Genomic DNA, 27,106 nt, shown 5'->3' on the forward strand with positions numbered 1-27,106 from the left:
TTTTAGGAAAACAGGGAAGGGTTAGACCCTCTGTCAGGTTAATAAAATATTTTGTGTATCCCTGTCGAAGTGATAATTGCTCCCCTTATTTTGTTATCCTATTGTCACAGAGACTGGGACCCCAACAGGGTCACAGACAGCAGGAAAAACTTGACAGAAATGTTTAACTTCCAAGGTCTATTCAAAACCGAGACAAAACATTTTGGCTGGAGCTGGGTTTTCGTTTTTTCAACCAGATCTTCTGCTGGTTCCACTGATGGGTTGAGTTTCATCCCGAACCATAGTCTCACACCATCTTTAATGTCCTTGTGTAGTACCGGGCATAGTTCTGGGTGCTCATTGACTATTGAAATTGGTTGGGATGCACTGAAGGGTGAGACAGCCATGGTCAAACAGTCTGTTAGGCAGTTTTCCCTTTGAGGACCATGTGTCTGTTTCAGGGTCATAACAATCAAAGGAGTCAGAGTCCTCAATGGCGTTGTCCACAGTCAGGCTGCGGCCTCCCGTCACATAGATTTTATTCTGCAGGACAGTTGCTCCGTGGTGCATCCTTCTGTCCTTCATGTCTGCGCATTTCATAAATGTATTCTTTGTCACGTCGTACGCAATTATTCGCCTTGTGTAACCTGCAACAAACAACCAGGGTTTAGGCTTAACACAATAGAATTCTAAAGAAAGCATCTTCCTAAACTGATATCAACCCAATTATTTTAATTTTAGAAGAGGAGGTCCAGACATCTATTATGTATAGCCCCTGTCATTTAACCACTTAAGCCCCGGAAGATTTTACCCCCTTCCTGACCAGAGGGTTTTTTGCGATTCGGCACTGCGTGACTTTAACGGACAATTGCGCGGTCGTGCGACGCTGTACCTAAACAAATTTGATGTCCTTTTTTTCCCACAAACAGAGCTTTCTTTTGGTGGTATTTGATCACCTGTGCAATTTTTTGATTATGCGCTATAATCAAAAAAACAGCGACAATTTTGCAAAAATAACAATATTTTTCACATTTTTTTATATGAAATCCCCCCCCCCCCCCAAAAAAATGTAAAAATCAAAATTTTTTAACATTTTAGGCCAATTTATTTTTGGCTACATATGTTTGGTAAAAAAAATTGCAAAAAGCGTATTTTGATTGGTTTGCACAAAAGTTATTGCGTTTACTAACTAAGGGAAAGATTTCTGTCATTTTTGTTGTTTTTTTTTTTAACACGTAATGGCGGCAATCTGCGATTTTTTTTGCGGTACTGCGACATTGCGGCGGACAGATCGGACCCTTGACTGACATTTTTGACACTTTTGGGGTTACCAGTGACATTACTACAGTAATCAGTGCTATACATATGCACTGTTACTGCAAAATGACACTGGCAGGGAAGGGGTTAACTTTATTGGGGAAGGAGGGGTTAAGTGTGTCCCTAGGAACGTGCTTCTAACTGTGATTGGACATGGCTACTGGTGTAGGAACAGTGATCAACGGTCCTACATAGTAGAACCGTATGATCACTATTCCTACACAGGGGAGAATGACAGGCGGCTTGTTTACATTAGCCGCCTGCCTTTCTCCCTTCACGGCAGACGATCGCGAGTGACCGGCGGACATCGGGTCCGCCAGTCACACGCACGGACTTCCCAGGGAACGAGCCGGGGCGGGCCCGCGCCTCCGCGGGTGCGCGCTCGCCCGCTATTGGCTCACAAGCAAGTGACAGGCTAGTGACGTACCCATACGTCACTTTGCCTGGCCGGGGCTGACCGCCGCAGTGTATGTACTTGCGGCGGTCGGCAACCGGTTAAAATGTCACTTTACTCTTCCTCCTGGGGGTCCCAAAGCAGCTTTCCCCTCCTCCCTGTTTGTGGGTGTCTACTTTAGCTAGCTGGGCGCCATGGAGACACCTGTGCATGCACGCACCTGTCCAGGACCTGAGCCAAACCTGGGCATCCATAGGCAAGCCTTGCCCCTTCTCCCTTCTCCACCCTCCTCCCAGCAGTTTTGACTGATGGTAGCAGGAGCCTATGTCACTACTCCCCTCAGTGTCTCCTGTGGAACACTCAATCAACTGCCTTCAGTGCTGTCATGAGATGTTAGGCCCCTTTCACACGAGCTTTCCGATCCAATCCGCCTGTCAGTTTTTCAGGCGGACCTGATCGGATGCTCCATGTACCCCTATGGAGCAGCGGATGTCAGCGGTGACATGTCCGCTGACACCCGCTGCTCTCCGATCCGATCCTGTCCGTGAAATCCAGACGGATGGAAACCCTATTTTCCATCTGTCTGGAGGATCAGATCGGATGGGATCGGATGAAAATGGACAGGCGGTCCGTTCTCATCTGATCTCCCATAGAGGAGAGCGGGGCTCTGACAGGTCTGTCTCTGCAAAGTAAGCGGAGACGGGCCTGTCGTTCGCCTGCTCAGCAGGGATCGGTGGATCGATCCCCGATGAGCAAAACGGAGTTCGCCGGGCAAAAAGCTCATGGGAAAGGACCCTATGTCTTCACCAAGCCTTAAAACAGATTCCCTAGTGCATTCTGGCATCATTTTATTAACATTGACTGCTCAAGCCCTAAAGAGGGGGAGGCTGTATCCCCCAAAATGCGTTGGCTGCATTTGATGCTCTTAACCGCTTGCCGACCGCCGCACGACTATTTACTGCGGCGGTCAGCCCCTCAAAACCCCAATCAGCGTATACTGATTGGTTTGCGCAAAAGTTATTGCATCTACAAACTAGGGGAAAGATTTATGTAATTTTTAGTTTATTTATTTTTTTTTTTTTACTAGTAATGGCAGCGAAATGCGATTTTTAGTGTGACTGCGACATTGCGGCGGTAAGGTTGGACCCCTAACTGACATTTTTTACACTTTTAGGGGGACCAGTGACATTAATACAGTAATCAGTGCTAAAAATATGCACTGTTACTGTACTAATGACACCGGCAGGGAAGGGGTTAACACCAGGGGCGATTAAAGGGTTAATTGTGTGCCTATGGGGTGTTTTCGAACTGTGAGGGGGATGGGCTTATGGAATCAAAACAGGAACCTGTGTTCTTAAATAGGTGCCCTGTGTTGATTGCTGACAGAACAACGGTCTGCCGTGTTTATAACGGCAGACCGCCGTTTTGTCTCCCCGCCGGCCCCACACATCAGCTTCCCCTTTCACGGATCGCCCTGAGGAGCGACATATGTGTACGGCGATTTGCGCAGCCAAACCACCTTGCCACAGTATATCTGCGGCAGGTGGTCGGCAAGAGGTTAATGCTGTAAATGCATTACCATAAAAAAATGTGGCAAGCGTTTAGTACTACTTATAGGTGAGGATGTGTTATCTACCTTCTTATTAGGACAGGGACAGAATACATTACTGCATGATAAATTAGAAGTCCTTGTCCATGGACATTTGTTCACTTCAAGTGGATTTTGCATTCACACACAAGGCTATGGGAGTGCAGTCCTGCTTGAAGCAGATCAAAGCAGATCAAAAGAAGGTTAACTGCAAGTCATATGCACCCATTAATGAATATTGAATGATTTTAGAAGTGTCTCAAATTTATGTCAAACTGATGCCAACACAAGCCCAAAGCCCATTGACCCAGGCCCTTGCTCTAGTGCAGTTGCATAACTTCATTTTTTAATTACTGTGTATTTTCTTTGATGTGCTAACTGGGAATGCACTTGTTTCCATATAAAGTACCTGTAGCCTGCCCAGTGATATCACATAGAAGGTTAGTTTTGGTTTGTGATAGCAATAAAGTTACTGTAGGTGAAAAAAGCATTAAAAATGTGAACTATAATAGGATATCTAAAAATAAAAAAAATATTTTTTTGAAGCAACCTCGTACCTTCACACACATACAAATGCAATCACATGCATAGGGCATGAGTGTGTGCGTAAACAGCGATTGCGCCACGTTAGGTATCGCAGTGTCTGAATGGCAGCAAAAAAATGAATAACCTGCAAAGGCTTTTAAAAAATCACCTATGGAAAATTTGGGGTACCTTATTTTTACACCATTTCACGGGCGTATGCAACTTTTTCTGTCAATAAGTTGTATTATGGTTTTAACAGGGTTACATTCACACTTTAGGCATTTGCAGCCTGTGTAACCTACGTATACGGTAGCCAGGGGCAGACTGGCAACCTTCGGCCCAGGGGGCAAGTACAAACCAGAGGCCCATGGTGCAGCAACTTGGCCCCCTCCCACTCTCCCAATCCTCCTCCTGAGCCCCATTCAAAGCTGAAGCCCTGCTCCAGATGCTATCTACTTACCGGCTATATCCCTGTTACCGACCTGGCCGGCGGGGGCGGTTGGGGGGAGCTAGGACAGCTCGGTCGGGGCTGGCCGGGGGAGAGTCTCCAGTGGGGCATGGTACCGGCCTCTGCTCAGACACAGTTTACACCATCCATGCTGGGGGTGGGGGGGGGGGGGTTGGGGGGGGGGATTGGCCTGCGCTTGTTCTTGTCTTCAACCCGCACTCAGTAGGTCAGTGGAGGAGACTTTTTACTTCTCTTCACCAGGGATCCTTTAGGCATCTCTGTGGCAGAAGCGGTGCAGCCTTTTTACAGGGCATCAGAGCAGCCCAGGGGACAATTGCCCCCCTGTCCCAGTCCTCTCCTGATGGCAGCAAGGTGGCACTGCTGTGCCGGATCACGTATATAGTATATGATCCGTCACTTTTGAGTCTTGGGCGTGCATGTGTGTCGCCGGCAGCCTGCTCCAGCTGTGATTATACTAGATGTCTGCCGGCATCCGCCGATCATCCAGCACAGAGGCAGAATGGCAGTCTGCCTATATAAACAAGGCAGATCGCCATTCTGTCAGTAGATAAGGCATGGATCCTCTATTCCTACAAAGCAGGGACATGGATCCATGCCTTCCCCTAGTAAAAGCACCTCCCCCACAGTACACTAAAACACTGATCAGGCACACATTTAACCCTTTGATCGCCCTGGATGTTTAACTCCTTCCCAGCCACTGTCATTAGTACAGTGACAGTGCATATTTTTAGCACTGAACGCTGTATTCGTTTCACTGATCCCCAAAACGCGTCAAAAGTGTCAGTTAGTGTCAGATTATTATTGATTATTATTATTCGGATTGTTTTTTTACCAAAAATATGTAGCAGAATACATATTGGCCTAAATTGATGAAGAAATTACATTTTTAAAAAAAAATAATAAAAAAGTAAAAAATGTATTATTTTTTTTTTTCAAAATTGCCGATTTTTTTGTTTATAGCGCAAAAAAAAAAACAAAATCACAGAGGTAATCAAATACCAGCAAAAGAAAGCTCTATTTGTGGGCATACATTTTATTTGGGTACAGCATCACACGACCGCGCAATTGTCAATTAAAATAATACAGTGCCTTTTCCCAAAAAATGGCCTGGTCATGAAAATGGTAAGGTAAATATTCTGGAAAACAAGTGATATAATAAAATGTACAATTACAGTGGGTACGGAAATTAACTACTTAATGAATCTGAGTAATTGTCAGCTGGTAATCATTGTTCAATTAGGTACAATGTTATGTCCGAACATGATTCTAACATAAGGGATAACATACAAAATTTTAAGGCTTGACATGTTTGGTATCTATTTAATTGCACCCCATCTTTTCCATAGATTTGATAAACAGTTGCTCAAATATTATGCAGCAAAAAAAAAAAAAATAATAATAATTGTGACTGCCACCTTTTTATTCTAGAGCGTGTCTACTTTTAGAAAAAGTATAACTGTTTGGGGGTTTTAAGTAATTTTCTAGCAAACAAATGCAGAATTCTACATGTGTGTGAAAAATGTAAAAATTGGTCGTGATGGTGAACTGACCCCATATCAATCTCAGTACTGTCTAATCTAGAGGCGGGCAACTGGGTGAGACCATATATCTTTAATGGTTACCATCTACATTTCCCAGCACCACTACAGTTCAAACCTCAGTAATGTAGGTATTCCCATTAGTGTTACTGTAAGTGCATACAGAAAAATTGAACATGTTAACTTACCTCCAATTATTATAATCTTATCGCCAATTACCACTGCTGGAGCACAGACATTCTTCACAACCCTGGTCTCCATCCTGAACCATGTGTTCCTGGCAATGTGGTAAACCTATTGAGTGTAATTTACTACATTAAGTCATATATTATTTTTTTGGCACAGGGAATTTATTTACGTTACAAGTATATATTATTCTTCATTTTTGTCCCATTTTATCTTTACTTTGTTTTAGGTTACAGTTGGACTCCAGGCAAACCGCTAAATTTACATATAAAACACATATATGAGAGCTGTTTTACCTACCAATGGATTTGTATTTTTGCTTATGCAGTTCTGAGATTAAAGGTGCCATACAGCATCCAGGGCCTCAATAAACACTTTCCCAGGGCCCACAGTTCCTGTGTACAGCCGTTAGAAGATGCCGCTGTACTCAGTTATTGACCAGGGGTTGCGAAAAACATCTACTCACACATATGCTTTATGCACCCCTAGAGCATAACCACGTACAGCCACATCTTCTAACTGCTGTCTCTGGAAGGCTGTGCATGTCCTGGTCAAGACTGGTTACTGCTGCTCTCTCTCCTTGTGCAGGGTGACTGGTCTTGTCTCTGTCCCCTCATGTAGTTTTCTGTAGGCAACCTGTGCGGCCTGCTGGGTCCATCTAACAACTCTGGTCAGGTCAGTGGTAGGGATGTTCGAACTTTTAAAAAGTTCGGTTCGACCAGAACACCCGAACTTCCCGAAAGTTTGGGTCCGGATTCCAGAACCCCATTGAAATCAATGGGACCCGAACTTCGGTTATCAAAAAACATAATTTTGAAGCCCTAAAACCAAATAAATGCCCCTAAAAAGTGCCTAGGGTTCTGGGTCATGCCACAGGGACTATTAATCACAATAAAAAGTTCTTACAAATTGTCGTTTTTGATAGAGAGCCAATTATTGAAAAAATTATTGAAAAAGAGATTTCTTTGGATTTAGTGTCTGGGGGGTCTAAAAGGTGTACCTGTGAAGTTTCAGCTCTGTAGCATGTCCAGAACCAGAAAAAAAAGATCTTTTTTTTTTTTTATTAGCGCAGGGATGGGGTTCCGCTACTTTCACACCTGGGCGTTTTTGTTTCAGTCGTTTATTGGGCGTCTTTGGAGGCAGGCATGACATCTGAACTTCTGTATAGGGGTATATATACACACATACATATATATATATATATACACATACACACATATAGGTGTGAAAGTAGCGGAACCCCATCCCTGCGCTAATGAAATTATTTGCAGGGATGGGGTTCCGCTCCTATCACACCTATATGTGTGTATGTGTATATATACATATATGTGTGTGTGTATATATATACCCCTATACAGAAGTTCAGATGTTATGCCTGCCTCCAAAGATGCCCAAAAAATGCCCAATAAACGCCTGCAACAACACACCTGGGCGTTTTTGTTGCAGGCGTTTATTGGGCATTTTTTGGGCGAATTTTGAACAGTCAATGTTCGGGTCGAACCGATGGTCGACCCAAACCGTTCGATCATCCCTAGTCAGTGGCAGCAATGGGTTTTACAAACAATCCCAGCTTCTACAGCAGCTTGGAGAGTGTCTACCCTCCACAAGCCGACCAGCTTTCCCATGAACACCTGTATGATCGCTAGGTGTGACCCTTGAAACTGTGCTCTGCCCTGTGCTACCCCTCCCTGCCATACTTCCTGGGCTTTCTTGTCATGCTAAACCAGCCATGTCGGACCTGGCACCCAAGAAGGGCTCCAAGAATGCCATGAGCCAGAAAAAGGACAGCAAGACGAAGAATAAGAGCAGGAAGGAGGGTTATGCCACCTACGTGTACAAGGTGTTCAAGCAGGTCCACCCTGAAACTGGCATCTTGTCCAAGGCCATAAGCATCATGGAATCCTTCATCAAAGACATCCTCGTAGGCATCGCCCACAAAGCTTTCCACCTGGCTCATTACAATAAGCTCTCCACCATCACTTCCTTGAAGATTCAGACTGCCGTCCATTGCTTCTTGTCCAGAGAGCTGGCCAAGCACACCATCTCTGAGGGCACCAAGGCCGTCACTAAGTACCCCAGCATCAAGTAAAACCATCTGGAATCATCCCAATAAGACTTCTTGGGCTCCACTGTCTCACCTGCAGTCCCGACACCTGCGCATGGTGGGTTTCGCTAAGTGGAAGGGAGGTAGACTAATCTATCCTGGCAGCAAAGAACATGGAAGCAACATGTAAAATGTAATTTCTAGTTTCTATTGTTGCTTTCCCTGGCTAGGGAAAAAGCTAGCTAACAAAATAATTATATGTGTAGAGGGATTTTTTTAGGCGCAGACATAAATTGAATAATATCCATACCACAAAATTTATATGTATAAAATCATCAAACTTTTATTTTACAACAATTCATAAAAAACACATAAAAGGCTGACAAAATGTGCTAATCACCATACAAGATAGATACATATCTCCACTCTCTATATTCCACAGAACGTAATTAATATCAACAGATCTTGTAAAGTATATGACATTAATCTTGTGGATCACTCAACGCGTTTTAATAAAATCTTCCTCAGGGAATAGAGTGGATATCTGAAATAAACAAGCTTCTAGGTTTCCCCAATTTACTGTAAAACTGTAAAACTATCACACATTTACATAGTTATCCATTTGATATGATACTGGATAATTGTGTAAATGTGTGATAGCTTTAAAGCAAATTGGGTATAACCTAGAAGGTTGTATATTTCAGATATCCACTGTACTCCTGAGGAAGAGTATTGAAACGCGTTGAGTCATCCACAAGATTAACGTCCTATACTTTACAAGATCTTTTGTTATTCATGATGTTCTGTGGAATATAGAGTGTGGAGATAGGTATTCATCTTGTATGAGGATTAAAGTGATTCTAAACACACAATGTTTAATTGCCATTATCCCTTCTATTTATGTATAAAGATCATGCTGCTGTATTTAATTTAATATAAAAAACATCTGACTACCTTAGTTAATCATTGCTGTTCAGAGGTCACATGACATTTCCCAGGTCTTCCCTGTCCTCAGGGAGGGAGGGAAGGAGGAGTTTCTAGTACAGTATGAATCTGTGTCTGCACAGCGTTGATTGGTGCTGTGCCAGTCACATGACACTAAAAAAGGCTTTCAAAATAGAGAATTAAAATAAATAGTAATAGCAACAAAGTGCTTTAAAGCTTCATACAAATCTATATTTTAAAGCAAATGTTTATTATTTTTTTGCAAAAACCCAGTGTAGGTGGAGTTAAGTTGACCGACAATAGCTTTCACTTTGTTCACACTGTAAAGGTATCTGGAGGACATACTGCCGATCTCAGGCTGTGTCTCATCCCACCAGCCTGTGTCTATGATGTGTTGGGACTAACAGGGAGATGAAGCCTCCATCAATTACCATCTCACATCCCGCCTCCATAGTATTTAGCAATATGTGGACATGGAGGAGGAGGGAGGGAAAGGAAGGGAGTGTCATTTACCACTGTGTATACGCATACATGTGTGACTCTATAATCACATGGGCTGCCAAGATAAGAAAAAATGAACAGCTTAGAAGGAGCATGCTCAGTAGGTGTCAACAGCTGGTCTACACAATCTCAGGTTGCAGCAGGGACACAGACAAGGAGGGAGGGACAGCGAACAGCAGGATCAACCAGGATTTTTGCAGTCTACAGAAAATAGATGCTCTAGTGGATTAGTGAGTATGAACACAAGGTAATATAGCATGTATTAATTGTAGCATGTATCAGTTTTTGATTAGTTGGGTTTAATGAAAATTGAACCAATTTTTGTCAGCCTTAAACAGTTTCTATGTGTTTTTTTATGATTTGTTGTAAAATAAAACTTTGATGATTTAATACATATACATTTTCTGGTATGGATATTAGCCCATTTAAGTCTGCACCTAAAAAATCTCTTCACACATAGAATTATTTTGTTAGTTCTTCCTCTTGGGATGCCTTCCCTCTAATTAATGGTATTTCAGTGTTCTAGGGAAACAACTAATAGAGCACAATCTGTGTTCCATTAGCTTCAATGGAGCACAGGTGAGACATCAGGGGTCTAAAATACCCCCCGATGTCTCATTAAAGAGAACTTGTCACAAAAAGTTTATGTCACATAAGAACTTTTTAGTCCCCTATGAGCTATAAAGTTTTAGTGAAAAAAGAAGTGTCAAAAAACTAAAGTTACACCTAAGCACTTAGAAACCCCTCCCAACATTTTTGAGCCCTCCCCAACCCCATATGCGCTAACACACGAACACACCAATCTGCGGCATCTACAAAATGTTGCTTCCACTATGTTACATATCGCCACACATGCTGGAGTGTGAGCAATAATTTTAGGGTAATTTTTTATGAAAAACACTGAACTGATGACCTGTAGGGGCTTTTAAAACATCACCTATGGAAAATATAGGGAACTGAAATTCATCAGCATTTCGCATGCCCAATTTTAAAGCTTGGGTATCTATTTGCTCACCGCAACTTTATATTTTGTATTTCACCAAACATTTGGCAATATATTGCATTTATGTGACCTAAAATGATTGTGCATTTTTCAATGAAACTAAGAGGAGTGCCTGCTTTCAGAAAATATAATATGTTTGGGGGGTTTAACTAATTTTCAGACCTAAGAATGATTTTTTTAACCACTTCCAGACCGCCTGCCACAGTTTTACGTTGATAATTTGACGTTAAATAGGGTTTTGGCAGCAGATGGCTGCCATAACCCTGGTATTTTTTTACTGGGCGGGCGCTCCTCTTTCACATAAAAGTGATCCCAGCAGCAGATTCACTGCGGGATCACTTTTATGGGTGGCGGGAGAGGTGCCCCCCCTCTCGCCGCTTCCCGGTCAATTTCCCAGCTTACCGGAGCCACGGTAGCGGGGAAAACAATCCGGTCCTTTCCCCTCCTAGGCAGGAAGTCGAGTGAGGGCAAGATGGCCCCCACTCGACTCTATGGCCTTGGAGGACCGGAGCACTGTCGTACGTCGCTTCCTCCCAACGCCCTTAAAACTCCAATTTTTTTTTATGATAAAAAAAATGACGTTTTTTTTTTTCTGTTGCTTTTTAGTGGTAGATGTGAGATCTGGGGTCTTTTTGACCCCAGATCTCTCATTAAAGAGGACCTGTCCTGCTTATTTCTATTACAAGGGTGTACATTGTAATAAGAATAAGACCCCGTTCACACTGGGGCGATCCAACTTGCCGGGGCGACCTCACAGGTCACGGCGCGCAGCTCGCACCGCGACCTCGGAGCGGCTGGCACGGACTTCATAACATTAAAGTCAAAGCAGGTCGCTCCAGGTCGCCCCAAAGAAGCTCCGGACCCTTTTGCTAAGTCGGAGCGACTTGTGTCACTCCTATTAGAACAGGTCCACAGCTTCTCTATGGCAGGTGACCTATGGCGACCTGTCAGGTGACCAGGTCGCCTGACAGGTCGCCGCAGTGTGAACGGGGTCTAAAGGTGATCAAAAAAATTTATTTTTAAAGTGACAGTGTAAAAATAAAAACAAAAAGGTAAAATAAATAAGAAAAATTTTTTTTTTTAAAGCGCCCCGTCCCTCCGAGCTCGTGCACAGAAGCGAACGCATACGTAAGTCACGCCCGCATATGTAAATGGTGTTCAAACCACACTTGTGAGTTATCACCGTGATCTTTAGAGCAAGTGCAATAATTCTAGCTCTAGACCCCCTCTGTAACTCTAAACTGGTAACCTGCAGACATTTTTAAAGCGTCGCCTATGGAGATTGTTAAACACCAATGTTTGTCGCCATTCCATGAGCGTGTGCAATTTTGAAGCATGACATGTTGGGCATCTATTTACTCGGCGTAACATTATCTTTCATATTATAGAATAAAATTGGCTAACTTTACTGTAATGTTTTTTTTTTTTAAATGCAGTGAAATGTATTTATTTCCCAAAAAATTGCATTGGAAAGACCATTGCGCAAATACCGTGTGACAAAAAATATTGCAACGATCACCATTTTATTCTCCAGAGTCTTTGCTAAAAAAAAAAAATATATATATATATATATAATGTTTGGGGGTTCTAAGTAATTTTCTAGCAACAAACACTGATTTTATCTTGTAAACAACAAGTCTCAGAAATAGGCCTGGTCCTTGAGTGGTTAAAAAAAAATTCCAAAACCGCTCTTGCAGCTAAAGGGTTAAACAGACGTGTTTGTTCCTGAAGTTCAGCTTTAGATTAACTTTTTTGTACCCGGAGTAGAAACAGACAAGCGGGACTTGGACTACACTTATTTACTCACTCAGCATTTCACCATTTTCCATCGTCAGTTGCATTCGTTAATAGCTCCTAAACTGTTTAATTAGAAGGTTTCAGCGTACGTGTGTAGGATGTACAGGGAATGCAGGTAGCTGGTTGGACACTCAGATCTTGCCTCAACAGGAGAACAATTGTTACTCACTTCCAAGAATTTTAATTAGCCATTTTTTTTTCCAAGTAAATGTGTGAAGCAATGCATGAACTGTACATATTGTTCTAGCACTGTAGTGCTGACGGCAAAACACCCACACAAAAGAGTAATATTGGGGCAAAATTAAATACATAAAGCCAATACTTTTTTTTTTTTTTTTTCATTTTAGCTAGTGAAGGAATGCTTAAGACCCTGCCAGGATTTTTTTGTTTGCCATCTTTAACCTACTGGGAAGATTTCTTTTCAACGTTCCATGAAAACAACAGGAGGTCTGAAGAAATCTCCCCAAAGTCAGGAAAATGTCCTCTTAGACAGTTGTCACTGGAATGGATGTCTTCATTGAAAGATTTCCCCTTTCTTCTTCTTCTGGTGACATCTCAAATTTAGTTTTTTACCTCAATTTCAATCTAAGAGACAATGGTCTTCGGGACAGATAGAAAGAGATGATATTTCTAAAAAAGGGTCCACAGACAGCAATACAAATCCTGACAGAGGTTTTAATCCTTTACCACTTAAAAAAGTTTTGGATTTAGGCCCTTTGCACACAGGGCTGTCTAGCTGTAAGAAAACAACAAGAGAAGGGCGCACCGACCTTGTGCATTACCACTTAAAAGTTTATTAAAATCAAAGAAGGGTAGCGTACAATATACTCACAAACGTAGCATATGAACAAGCATATAGGAAATGGGCACCTCGAGTGGCGATTTTGGCTCTGAGGAAGAGGGTCCTCCCTCGAAACGCGTAAGCCACATCAGGTTTTGAGGACGCCATCACGCTATCCAGCAGTAGAGAAGTGTCCTGGAAGTGAGCGGTGCCCATTTCCTATATGCTTGTTCATATGCTACGTTTGTGAGTATATTGTACGCCACCCTTCTTTGATTTTAATAAACTTTTAAGTGGTAATGCACAAGGTCGGTGCGCCCTTCTCTTGTTGTTTTCTTGTAGTGCCTTTTGGATACCCTTGGTCCTGAGGGGGGCAGCAAGACCACTTCATTTGTGTCATAAAACCGCCTAGAAGATTCACCTTTCCGCATACCACTTGAGCGCAGGAGAAATATTGCTGTCTAGCTGTAATGCGCCACTTACAGCATTTTAGTTCTCCTGGGAGGGACAGGTGTAGCATTCAGCATTACACATTACATTATACCATGGTGCTTGGTTTAATGCAGAACTATAGGCAAAAACTTTTTTTTTTTTTTTCATTTTGGATAGAGTAAGGGAGGGTCATAACCCTTGTCAGTTTATTTTTTTTTTCCATTTGTGTCCGGTTGGGGAGATTTCCCTTCACTTCCTGTCCCATAGCCAAAACAGGAAGGGAGAGGAAATCCCTGGAAATTAAGGGAATCCCCAGCTCACCAGAACTAGTGTCCCCATTGGAAGATTCCTCCTCTATTACTTTTCTGGGTATAACCCAAAATTTAGGATTTTCTCTTACTTTCACTTTCAATGATAATGGTAAACAGGTCACATAGAGAGGACGAATCTCCCTAATGGGGGCACAGACAGCAATAAAACCTGACAGGTGTTCTAATCCATTTAGACTCTGTCCAAAACAGAACAAAAAAAAAAAAGTTTTGCCTTTACTGTAGTTGTACTTTAACCACTTTACCACCGGAGGATTTTGCTGTCTTACGTTCAGGCCACTTTTTGCGATTCGGCACTGTGCGACTTTAAATGACAATTGCGCGGTCGTGCAAAGCCGTACCCAAACGAAATTTACGTCCTTTTTTTCCCACAAACATAGCTTTCTTTTGGTGGTATTTGATTACCTGTGCAATTTTTACTTTTTGCGCTATAAGCAAAAAAAGAGCGTAAATGTTGAAAAAATAACTATTTTTCACATTTTTTATATGAAATTCCCCCCCAAAAAATGTAAAAATCAAAATTTTTTTAAATTTTTGGCCAATTTGTTTTCTGCTACCTATGTTTGGTAAAAAAAATCACAATAAGCGTATTTTGATTGGTTTGCTCAAAAGTTACTAACTAAGGGAAAGATTTCTGTCATTTTTGGTGTTTTTTTTTTAACGTGTAATGGCGGCGATCTGCGATTTTTTTTGCGGGACTGCGACATTGCGGCGGACAGATCGGACCCTTGACTGACATTTTTTACACCTTTGGGGGTACCAGTGACATTACTACAGTAATCAGTGCTATAAATATGCACTGTTACTGTAAAAATGACACTGGCAGGGAAGGGGTTAATTTTTTTGGAGAGGGAGGGGTTAATGTATGCCTGGTGCTTACTGACGTGTGTGGGGGGAGGTGACTGAGTGACACAGGGACAGATCGCAGGTTCAGCTATGCTGAACCCTGCAATCAGACCCTGTCTGTCACTTAGGAGATCCACCCGCTTTGTTTACACAAGCGGGCGGATCTCCAGACTCGATTCCCCGATGATCGGGGAAGAGCAGCGGTGATCACCGCTGCTCCTCCCCTGGCCCGACTCCCGCTGTGACTGAATACAGCGGGAGCGAGCCTCCGGCGGTGCGCGCGCGCTGCCCACAAGGGGAGGAGTCCAGCGACGTAGGTCTACGTCGATGGACGAGAATGAGACACTTTGCCGCAGTACAGTCAACATGACTGGTCGGCAAGTGGTTAAGGTGACTAATTTACCTATATTACTATAAATGTTTGGGTGTGTTTCTGAAGCTCATAGAACTAAGGCTTTTCAATGTATGATGAAACGTCTACAATGTTCGAGAGTAAATTCTGTTGAGTGTGCCTAGCTACAACTAACTGTATCATTAACAATATAAATAAAAACCTTTACAAATATCATCAATAATCTGTCTGACTATCATTTACCTGTATAAGTCGAACAGGATTTTGCATGACATCCTCTCCACCAAAGAGGTAGATTCTTTGGTCTTTGGCAGCCACAGCTGGATGAAGGACAGCAACTGGCATGTTAGCCATGGCCCCCCAAGAATTATAAATACTATCAAACCTTTCCACTGAGTTGAGTAGTTCCTGTTTCTCACCAATTCCTCCAATTGAAAATATATAGTTTTTGTATCCAATACTTCGGTGAGAATATCTTGGAACAAGCATAGGTTCTCCTTTCTGCCACTGGTTTAATTTGAGAGAAAGAATATACACACCTGAAGTAACTGTTTTGTCCTTGTTGGCCATAAACAACCCACCAAGGACATAGATACTGCCGTGCAGACCTACTGCAGTAGCCTTGTGCAGACGTAGTGGAAGCTTGGCTAGTTTAAGCCATTGGTTGGACTTTTCATTGTACAACAAAACATCTCTGGTAGTCTGCTGGCTGTCCTTCCGGCCTCCAACATTTATAAGGAATTCTTGATGACAAAAGCGACGTGGGGCGTGCCATATGGGCTTTACATCTGGAGAAATGTTTGTGTTAAGAGAAAAAATTACTGTACAGGCAGATTCCAACATGGTTCGGCAAAACATAGATGACTGAATAAGGGGGTCATTGGCAATGAAATTGAAGAGGAACATTGGGTGGACATATTCAAGTCTCACTTTTTTAAATAGTTCTTGAAGGTAGCACTTTCTCCCTTGGACATCATGTCTGATCCAAGACATTAGAGTCTCAAACACATGTTCCTCTTCTCCATAAAGGTCATCATCTCCAAGATAGTCTAACAATTCTGATACAGTGAGCTCCTTCAAGTCTTCTGAAAGGGACACTTCTTTAAAACACTGCAAAGCCATGTTTCTAGCTTTCTCTTCAAGGTTTTTGCAACTAAATAATTCAGAAAGACAAATCATGCTTAGACAGTTTTGAGGAGTCATTTGGTCCTGGAGGAATTTCGAGCATGTTCCCATTAATTTATCATACTGGAGCAATGAAGCAGCTTGAATGAGATGGAATACTTTATCAACTGTGATAAGGATACTTCCAGTGTAAACATATGTGATTATCTGGCGAAATGTGTCTGAATCAATGCCCAATAAAGTCACTCTTTCTTGGATGCTCTCTCTAAAATTGTTGCAGAACATGGCCTTGAAATAGGGGCTACTTGAAGCCATCACATTGCGGTGACATGGAAACTCACAATCATCAGTGCAAATTATAACATCTGTTAATAAACCAGCTTCTCTCAAATTGTTCAAATCTCTGAGTAAGTCACATGAAAGATTTTTATCATGGAAGAGCAGTGAGTTGCAAGAATTGCCATCCATATTGATGCTTTGATTTTACTTTAGTATTAATTAATACAGAGTAAGAAGAGGAATGCTTTGAATGTGAGGATGGCCATAGTGGGTCAGATGCTTCACTTTCATCCTAGAAAAAAAACACAAATTTTAATACATTCTTTTAAGTTTTAAAAAGAAACAGATTTGCTTTTTTAAGCTTTTTTTTTTTTTAAAACAATATTTAGTAAATTCTCTGCTCACTTGAATTGGTCTTAGGACTTTTCTACCTTAGATAACCTTGAAAAATACCTGGGATTCACTTATCCATTCTCTCTTCCTTGGCTTATGTCTTATTACATATCATTCCGGACTGTAAAAAATCCCCCCCCCCCCCTTAATTACTAATTTCACCAATCTTTTTTATTTTATTTATAGCATATATTTGTAGGGAGGGGGTGTATTTAGGAAAATTAATTATTTGTTCAAAGTCCGTTTTAATCACAGCATTAAAAACTTGACCAGGGTAACAATCTTTGTCCTTCGTGCTAAAATGTTTTTTGTTGCTGTTTTGGTATTGAAGAGATATCCACTTCCTTTTATTAGGTGATACACTTCTCCAATTTGCTTAACATTATGACTGCAATAAAACATTTTGTGAGGCAATTTATGAAAAGTTTATTTTAACTATAATTTCTAAAGTTGTGAAGTTCACATTTCTCTTCAAGTGTTGACCTCTTTCTTACACTTTTCTAAACATTGTGAGAACTTACATTTTATCCATTGCACAATGCTTTGTTTAAGGATTTGCTCAATGCTGCCTATGCTATAAGAGTAGTAAAGGTACAATTTAAACAAGTATTAAGTGTGTAAACTTGCACTAGGACAGAACCTACCCACTAAATGACTGGCGAGCAGTAGGGTGACACATGTCCCGCATTGCCCGGGACAGTCCCGCATTTGGCAGGTCTTTCCTGGGTCCCGGACACCTTTATTCGGGGACAAAACAGTGTCCTGGAATTGCCCCTTGGGCCGATCTGATGCCCCCTAAAAAGGGTGCCGCATCGCCGCTGTCACTTACTGCCCTGGTGGACCCTTGCCCGGCCGAGACTCACTTTAAAGGAGATGTACAGCTAAAGCTCATTTGGCTGTACATCTCCTATGGATCACAGGAGTGCAGATCGTTCTTCACTCCTGTGATCTGTTTTCAGCAGAGAGCGGGCTGAAGTCCGCTCTCTGCTGACATCACAGATGTTGGTCCAGGCACTACCTCATCACGACCACAGTCCAGATCTGTCAGGTGCCTGGACCGACACCCAGCTCAGCCTCTCAGCGAGCAACTGAGAGCCTGAGCCGGCTGCTTTCCGCCCCTCAACAGCTCAATGCGCCAATGAGGAGGAGGGGGCAGAGCAGAGAGCTGTGACTGACAGTCAGCAGCTCTCTGCTCAGGGATCTGTCAGAACCGAGCAATCGGCGGTGTTCGAGCGCTTGGTTCTCAATGCAGAGGCACCGGGGGACAGATGCAACATTGGACCGATGCTGCATCCACCTAGGTAAGTATAAATGGGGAAAAAAGGAAACCCCATACTTCTCATTTAAATTATTCACCACCGGTCCCTGGTTCATTGCCTTAACTGGTTGTTAGCATCGGCCCGCCTGGCCTCTAGAAACCAGTGATGTCACGACGAGGAGGAGAGGGAGGCCCCAACAATCAGAGCGGAGGATGATTTAATGGTTAGCTCCACCTAACTCCTCCGTGTATCTTCTCTAGGCTATGTCACAGGCTTTGGGTTGCAATTGACACTGCATCTGGTGGCAGGCTATGGGTGGCAAGTGGCACTGCAGCTGGTGGCAGGCTATGGGTGGCAAGTGGCACTGCATCATGTGGCATGCTATGTCTGGCAAGTGGCACATTGCATCTAGTGGCAGGCTAAGGGTGAAAAGTGGCACACTGCATCTGGTTTCAAGCAATGGTGGCTGGTGACACTCTGCATCTGGCGACAGGCAACGGTGGCATGCTGCATCTGGTGGCAAGTTACAAGCTCAGGTTTCCCACTGATTCTGCACTATGGTGAGTTGAACTATTTCATTATATATTACAATGTAGTAAAAGAAATAATGTGACTTGATCATCCTGGACATCATATCAAGCATGGTGTAGGGATGATTTAAGTGCTAACACCAGCCATTCGCCCGACAAATCACCCGCCACCAAATTCCCCATTAACCCAGAGACCCCCCCCCCCCTCACCTTTTTTTGGGAAGGAGGGGTGTCCCTGAATGGCAGTTTGGAAATGTGGTCAACCTAGGGAGCAGTAGATTTAGGGTTGTACAGAATACAGATAATCAGGAGTGTAAGTCAAAGTGACAACCAAGCCCTCTTTCCTGCCCATCCACAGACTGTACTGATCGTTGTTTACACTTGTTCTTGGAGGGCAGTAAAAAAAAAAACATGTGGCTTAACAGAATTTTTACTGACCCCACACATCACTTTTCAGATGGCAACACAAGTGTAAATGAGCCTTAAGGGACATGAAAAACAGAAGGCTAAAGACTGAAGCAGAGAGATGCAGTAACAAGAGCTATTCCAGGATAAGGAAACTGTTGATCACTAGCTTTGGAAACACTTATCCCAGTATCCCCTGCTTATGCTCAAGTGGGAAATTTTATTGTGTTAGCCCCTATGTGCCCAATGCTCTCTTTTTTGCTTTAACTCAAAAGTGACCTTTTGCAGCAACCCCCCCCCCCCCACCTCCCCATTTTTAAAATGTACAACGTTGGATCCACTGGGCTTATAGGTATATTAATCCAACATGACAAAGTAACAACATTGGTGAAAGAGCTGGGGAGTTGAAGTTAATTTTTAAGTAGGTGATGTAAAGGGCACCTTTACTGCACCTACCTAATGCGACATGACATAGTAACAACATTGACGAAGGAGACTGAAACTTGCACTGGGGAGTTGAAGTTTCTTTTTAAGTAGGTGCAGTAAAGGGCATTTCCCATACCCTTCTGGAACAGGGGCCTGGTAGAAACAGGAGGATAGTGCACAGTGTCCAAAAGAAGGATCTCCTTTCAAGTAAAACTGCATGTGTGCCTAAATGTTAGGGTTGTGAAGCTACAGTGTTCCATTGAGGTGGCCTGAATGGATTCTATCATGGTGGATACATAGCTCCCCCTTAGTTATATATTTGAGAGCCCCAATTGTGCATCACAGTGTCGTTGTTGCTGTGACGAGGCACCCCAAAAGCTTGGTGTCATTGGCTACTTAAACTATGGGATCAGAGGTTGGAGCCTGTTCATTACATATATGTGATATGGATGAGCAAAATTGGGAGTTTTTGGCTAAAACTGGGAAATATGCTTAAAACTTTGGTAAATGTATTTTAGACAATAATGAAGGCAAAATCAAGTAAGTTTTTGTTGGTTTTTAGGAGTGTATTGGGTTTTAAATGGTTCCTTTCATATATCCCGGACCTGTTCTTATGCCAAAAATGTGTCCTCTAATTAGCCTTATTTTTTAACTTCTTTCCATTGCTGCTCAGCAACTGCTGTCAAGTTGTTCCTCCATGTAGAGAGTTTAATACTGGTTCTAACTTAGATCTGTAAAGTCATTGTTTTCTTTGAGTCCATCCAAGTTTTATCCTGTATTGAGCCCTGATGAAGAATGAGTGTGAGTGGCGTGGTCCTCGAAAGGAGTTGGATGTTTTTCTATACCTTTTTTTTTTACCAACAATTTAAATAATCTTGGACTCTTTTATCTGGTGTTGGTCTGGTGCTTCTTTCTGTTTTTCTGTGGTTTGAGCTACTTTTGGGTGGACCATTAGGGGAAGCCTTGCTGTGTGGGAGATGCCTCACCAGAGCTATTGAGCTTGTTGGAAGTTTTCCTTTATTTGACTGAACATGCAAGTCTAAAAGTTCCCAGAACCTCTTTGTATGTTGTCCTGACACCAATGTACAGTTGTGCTACAATGATCATGAATGTAAAGGACCACTTCACTTACCACCAATGTTAGGGGGCACTATTCAATTACCATCATAAAAAGTGGGCTTTGTTTTCGGGTCCATGCACCTGTCAAACTCGGCTGTGTGGGTGAGTCTGTACAACCAATACCTATCCATTCACTTTTTAGGGGCTGCCTGCATACAGCCCAGCAGCACTAAAAAAGTAAACAAATGCCTCTGGCCAACACTCCAGTTCTTTAGTAAGAAAGAAAGCCATTTACAATTTTAAAAGCCAAAGTTCAGATGTATCGGAATGTCTGATGCCCAGACCACCTGTTGCTTTTCAACCCTAAGGCCCTGTTCACACCTGAGCGTTTTCAGCTCTTAAAACGCTCATCTCTGAAGTCTCAAAATGCCCAACAAGCAAAATTATATTTATTTCAATGGCTCCTGTTCACATATGAGCGTTTTGTTGCCTTAAGCAAAACACCTGAAGCTCAAAAACATACATGAGCTTCTTTTTTGGCATATTACAAGCACTTTTGTTAGATGTCAATGCCTGCCTCCAAACATCTGTAAAAAAACGCCTGAAAAACGCCCCAAAAAAATGCCGAAAAATGATGAGCTCAGGTGTGAATGGAGCCTTAGGCTGGCCATACTTGGGTCGAATTCCAAAAGAATTTTCTTTTGGAAATCTCATCTAAGAATTTTCGTTCGAATTTCGCACCATTAGTCAGCTGCAGCAACGGCAGATTTTTGTGCAGCCATCAAATTTGATGCTGGCAATATAATATACATGTATATTAAAAAAGAATAGCGCACACAGGCAAAAGAAATGACTATCAAATATGGAGACAATCCATAAATAAAAATGGGGATTTGGTCCCACCATATGGCCATATCATGCTCAAGCCCACCACTACGTCAAAGTACCCCATTGTTAGTGGGTCCTACACTATCCATAAAAAAGGGGTGAATCCAGCCTCTCTAACCCTTGGAGACAACACTCCTTGCTGGGAAAGATGTGCTAATGCACTACAAGGGACTCCTCCTATATCTACTTGATAGTGGACACTGATAGAGTACAGGTGTGTGTGTGGGGGGTGGGGTGCTCAACCTCAGAAGTCTGGTCAGACCGAATACATAATAAACAAGCAAAAACTTGGGGGAGCAAACCCTGAACATGTATATCTAAAGCCGGTGCAGCTATGAACCAAGCAACATGTGTATTAAAAAAGAATAGCGCACACATGCAAAAGAAATGACTATCAAATATGGAGACAATCCATAAATAAAAATGGGGATTTGGTCCCACCATATGGCCATATCGTGCTCAAGCCCACTACTACGTCAAAGTACCCCATTGTTAGTGGGTCCTACACTATCCATAAAAAAGGGGTGAATCCAGCCTCTCTTCCTTCAAACTAATTTTCAAATAATGAACACTCGGCCATGAGAGCAAAGGATTTTGCCATCATGTAATGACTGAATCCTGATCGATAAATCATTAGAAGGACATAAATGGACCCGTTTTCCATTTGTTTTGTAACATATTCCTAGTGCAAGCAGTTTGGATGAGAAACACATTACCCTTTCAATTTATCGTTGGTTCGGCAGAAATTTTCCAAACTTGTCCTTTTTTGGCTTTAAAAACATCACCAACGATTACCCATTTGTGCCCATTAACTAGCTGAAAAACGAATGAACTGTCCAAATGACAGATTTTCTAACTATTTTTTGTATTGTGCATAGCTAGCATTAGTAATCGGGCGTGTTGGAGATTTTTTGAAAAACAAATGATTTTTTAATCAACGATGGGAGAATCGTGTAAGAAATATAATCGAAAATTAAATGCGCATGAGCACAATAAAGAAAATTCCTGGAAAGAGAAGAAAATTCCCGGAAAGAAAAGAAGATTCCCGGCCACAAAAATTATTTTCTGTAGCAACATGGGGTGAAATTGAAGAATTGGTTGGTCAAATTTCCAAATCAATAGTGGCATCATCGGATCACAAAACACACAAAATTTCTGATTTTCAAAAGACAATCCGTTTGGAATTCTACCAATTTATGGCCTGGATAACTCGTTTCTGGCTGCTGCATGGGGCTGACCACCTGTTTGAATAAGCTCATTTTACCTAAATATTCTCAACAATCTCAACCGTCTTATATTTTTAAATGGGGGATCCAAATGTGCTCATTATACAGGCTCTGTTTCCTGCTGCTTTAAGCTGGCCAAACACTAGCAGGGTTTAATTTAAAAATTTGTAAGGTAATTCAGAAATATCACTCACCAGAGCATTTGATAGCACCATTAAGGATTGGACAAATAATGGGGTTGATTTACTAAAACTGGAGAGTATAAAACCTGGTACAGCTGTGCATGGTAGCCAATCTGCTTCTATTTTCAGCTTGTTCAATTAAAGTGGTAGTATACTCAGTTTTTTAAGTTTTACCTACAGGTAAGCCTATAATAAGGCCTATAATAAGGCTTACCTATAGGTAAAATGAATACCTCCTAAACCTGCACGGTTTAGGAGATATTCACCCTGCATGCAGCCGCTGACACCAGCGGCGCATGCGCTCTTCAGAGCTCCTTGCCGGAAAATGAACTCCCGCGCGCATGGGTCATGAGCGCCTCCAAGTGCAGTATTGGTTTATTCACATGGAAGCACAGATTATATAATATAATATAATCCCACACTTGAACAAAGAGCGCGCATGCCCATTGTGAGCTTGGTGCATGCTCTGAAACGCGCTGTGTCACTTCCTAGCTCCGGTGACGTCACGTGGCGTACGTTGCGTTCCAGCCTGGTTCCCGGACATCAGCTGAACCTGGAAGACGCCCGGCCGGTCTTTCCATCTACCGGCTCCGTCTCATCGGCTGCCACCATCTTTCTCCTCGGAAAACTTGGACTCTACAGCCTACCTCCACGGACCACCGGAGTAATCTAAAGTCTGTGATCCTTTACCTAATGTGAGTTACTATATTCTGTGCTTCCATGTGAATAAACCAATACTGCACTTAGAGGCGCTCCGTGTGTCCTTTTATCTCCTGTTTAGCTATGAGACAGGAAGTGAAGGGAAATTTACGCAATGGGACACAGATGGTGAAAAAAAATTTGACAGGGGTTATAACCCTCCCTTGCTCTCTCCAAAATGAAAATAAAAACTTTTGCATATAGTTTTAAGCTTTGAAAAAAAAAGTGGGTGTAAATCAACCCAACAATGTAGCAAAACCCTTCAAAATTTTGTTTGAGTGCTATGCCATTGTTTTGAATTCAGCTTTTGATTTCAGGATGCACATGGGCATTACAAAAAGTATGACTGTTCCCGAACAAAAACCGCATTCACAGTTGGATTTTATTTTGTTTGTTTCTTCGAGAAAATGTTTTCATTTTTCTCCTTCACTTTTTCTAGTTTTTATTTATTGATTTGAGCCCATTAACCACTTGCCGGCTACCCGCTGCAGGTATACTGCGGCAGGCTGGCTCAGCTGCGCGAAGCGCCGTACCTGTACGACAGTTTGCGGGAGCGTGCCACTGGTGGCGTGCGCCCGCCCCCATTAGGAAGCAGGGAAGCCGATCTACGGGACCAGCGGCCACAAGTTGTGCCGGGCACCCGCGATCGCTCCCCATGGAGAAAGAACAACGATCTGCTGTTGTAAACACAGGTGACCGGTGTTCTCTCTAGAATGAACACAGAGTGCCTATGATCCTCCTATTTAGGATCACAGGTCTCTGTGTTGATTTCACAAGTCCTTCCCCCTCACAGTTAGAAAACACTCCCCTAGACTTAACCCTTTAAACAACCCTGGGTTAACCCCTTTCCTGCCAGTGCCATTATTACAGTAACAGTTCATATTTTTAGCACTGATTACTGTAGTAATGTCACTGGTACCCCCCAAAAGTGTCAAAAATGTCAGTTAGGGGTCCTATCTGTGCGCCACAATGTCGCAGTACCGCTAAAAATCGCAGATCGCTGCCATTACTAGTAAAAAATAAATAAGTAAATAAAAATGACATAAATCTTTTCCATAGTTTGTAGACATGATACCTTTTGCGCAAACCAATCAAAATACGCCTATTGGGATTTTTTTTACCAAAAATATGTAGCAGAATACAAATTGGCCTAAAAGGATGAAAACATTTGATTTTTAAATTTTTTTTTGGGAATGTTATATAGCAGAAAGTTAAAAATATTGTTTTTTTTTTTCAGAATTGTTGCTCTTTTTTTTTTTTTATAATGCAAAAAAAACAAAATCACACAGGTAATCAAATGCCACCAAAAGAAAGCTCTATTTGTGGGAAAAAAAAGACGTAAATTTCGCTTGGGTACAGCGTTGCATGAGCGCCATGAATTGTCAGCTAAATCACGCAGTGCCAAGTTGAAAAAAGTGGTCATTAACCCTTCCTAGCGGTATTCTCGAGTGTGGCTGGGGGTTAAATTTCAGTGTCGAAAGCGGTAACCCTGAGCCACACTCGGGGTACCGCTAGGAAGATCGCTGGATCCTGGTAGAGGTGTTACTTACCTTGTCACCGGGATCCAGCGATGTATCCCGGCGGTGTTTGGCGGCGGATCTTCCTCCTGATGCTCTGTGTGCCCCGGCTTCCGTCTCCTGCGACGTGACGTTCGCAGGGGGGTGGAACCGGCGGCAAATTCAAATGTAAAACACACCAAACACACTGACACACTGATACCATTCAAAATAAAATAAATTCACATTAGTTTGCCCCCCAGTGCCCTTTCCTGCAGTTTTAATGTACTTTTTATGTATAGATATATATATCTATATATAGATTTATATAGATATATATATATATATGTGTATATGTATATGTATATATGTGTGTATATGTATATATATATATGTGTGTATATATATATATATAATATATATATATATATATATATATATATATATATATATATATACACACATATATATATATACATATACACACATATATACATATACATATACACATATATATATATATTATATATATATATATATATACGTATATATATACGTAAATATAAATATATATATATATATATATATATATATATATATATATATATATACATATACACACACACACACACACACATATATATATACACACACACATATATATATATATATATATATATATATACACACATATATATATATATATATATATATATATATATATATATACACACACATGTGTATATGTATATATACAGTATATATATATATATATGTATAAGTATATGTATATATACAGTATATCTATATGTATACATACATACATACATACTTTAACTTATTTATAGTTATTTATTATATTATAATTTATGATTTTGTGTTTCAAACTTTATCATACCCGAGATCTTGTAAAGAAGAACGCACAGTAAAAAAAAAAATCATATGTAAATAGTTGGTTTGGGCTGCTCATTCTTAAGAATTACATGCAAAATAATGGTACCGCTTTCAGCACCTAAAATCCGAAAGAATCATACCGCCAGGGAGGTTAAGGGGGCAAATCCTTCCAGTCTTAAAGTGGTTAAAATAACGCAGTGCCAAATCCCAAAAAATGGGCTGGTCATTAAAGGGGAAAATCTTCCGGTCCAGAAGTGGTTAATAATGAAGAAATTGATGGAATGCTTTGAAAACAAATTTTTGAAGGAAATTCTACTGGTAAATGACCAGCTTTAATGTTCTTTCTTCTCAGTGAAAGTCTACCAAAGTCTACCTGACGGACTATAAACAATTCACCCTCTAGATTTTATCTCAGTGATATCTTGCAAAGATTTATTGCATCAAATGCGATGAAAACTACAATCTGTATATATAAATATAGTACAGCAAGCAAAATCAGAATAACATAATTTGTTATGGATATAGATTATAGTTAATCTTTGAAACCTTTAAAGCCTTATTATGCATGAAGTAAGTTTTAAATGGACCTCTAACATAACACAGAGACAGACCTTGTAGTACAAATACACTGATGTAACTATACAACACAGACACGATGTACCTTGATAAATGCTTCCTCCTTGCAGTCTCATCGGCTTTTGCTCTTCGGAGGCGCACACGCCATATTCACGCCTCTGCACTTGTCTTCCAGTAACTGTGTTTACTCTGAATTCAACTCCTAAACGTTCTGTGCAACAGCTTGACAGGCGAGCTGATACTAATATTAGCCATGTGCCCGTGTTATTCTCAGTATTGTCACATGTGACTGGCCCTTGGCGGTGAGGTGAGCCCGGCTCTGGGGCCTTGTTTTTCCAGCAAGTGTTTATAGGAATGGGGATTTGGCCTCGCTAGAGAAACATCTTGATCTCCCCGTCCTTTAATGACTCCACCAGGAGAGATCAGTAAACATTGAGAAGTGTTTATGTGACACAAAGAGCGGTGGGTTCCTAAATCACCAGTAACCAGAACTGTTCTGAAGATTCCAGACAAAACTTCTTTTTGGTTTTAATAGAGTGAGGAAGGAACCCAGGTTTGATTTTTACTGCTCTTCAGGGCTTCTTTATAGAGAGTTCTCCTCACCACTGTCACCATGGTGAATGCGGGGGATATCTCTGTAATG

General features: G+C 41.7%; 1 protein-coding gene across 1 annotated transcript; it reads right to left on the reverse strand.

The window, feature by feature from the left end:
- Positions 1–26,840, reverse strand: KLHL38 (kelch like family member 38). The gene is made up of 4 exons (XM_082259817.1): positions 26,549–26,840; positions 15,270–16,722; positions 5,999–6,104; positions 1–626 (listed from the first exon to the last, which is right to left on the reverse strand). Exons 2-4 carry the CDS (start codon positions 16,617–16,619, stop codon positions 337–339), a joined length of 1,746 nt encoding a protein of 581 aa, XP_082115943.1. The 5' UTR covers positions 16,620–16,722; positions 26,549–26,840; the 3' UTR covers positions 1–336.
- Positions 26,841–27,106: the final 266 nt, after the last annotated feature.

Source organism: Pelophylax lessonae, assembly GCF_965119305.1.
Source record: "Pelophylax lessonae genome assembly, chromosome: 5".
Lineage (NCBI taxonomy): Eukaryota > Metazoa > Chordata > Amphibia > Anura > Ranidae > Pelophylax > Pelophylax lessonae.

What these genes read in the sequence shown, in the direction of transcription:
- KLHL38 (XM_082259817.1), bottom strand. Translation starts at nt 16,619, where the DNA reads ATGGATGGCAATTCTTGCAACTCACTGCTCTTCCATGATAAAAATCTT. An exon ending in ATCCTGTTCGACTTATACAG is followed by an intron (nt 6,105 to 15,269) that starts GTAAATGATAGT and finishes TACACTCAATAG; the next exon opens with GTTTACCACATTGCCAGGAA. An exon ending in TAAGATTATAATAATTGGAG is followed by an intron (nt 627 to 5,998) that starts GTAAGTTAACAT and finishes TGTTTGTTGCAG; the next exon opens with GTTACACAAGGCGAATAATT.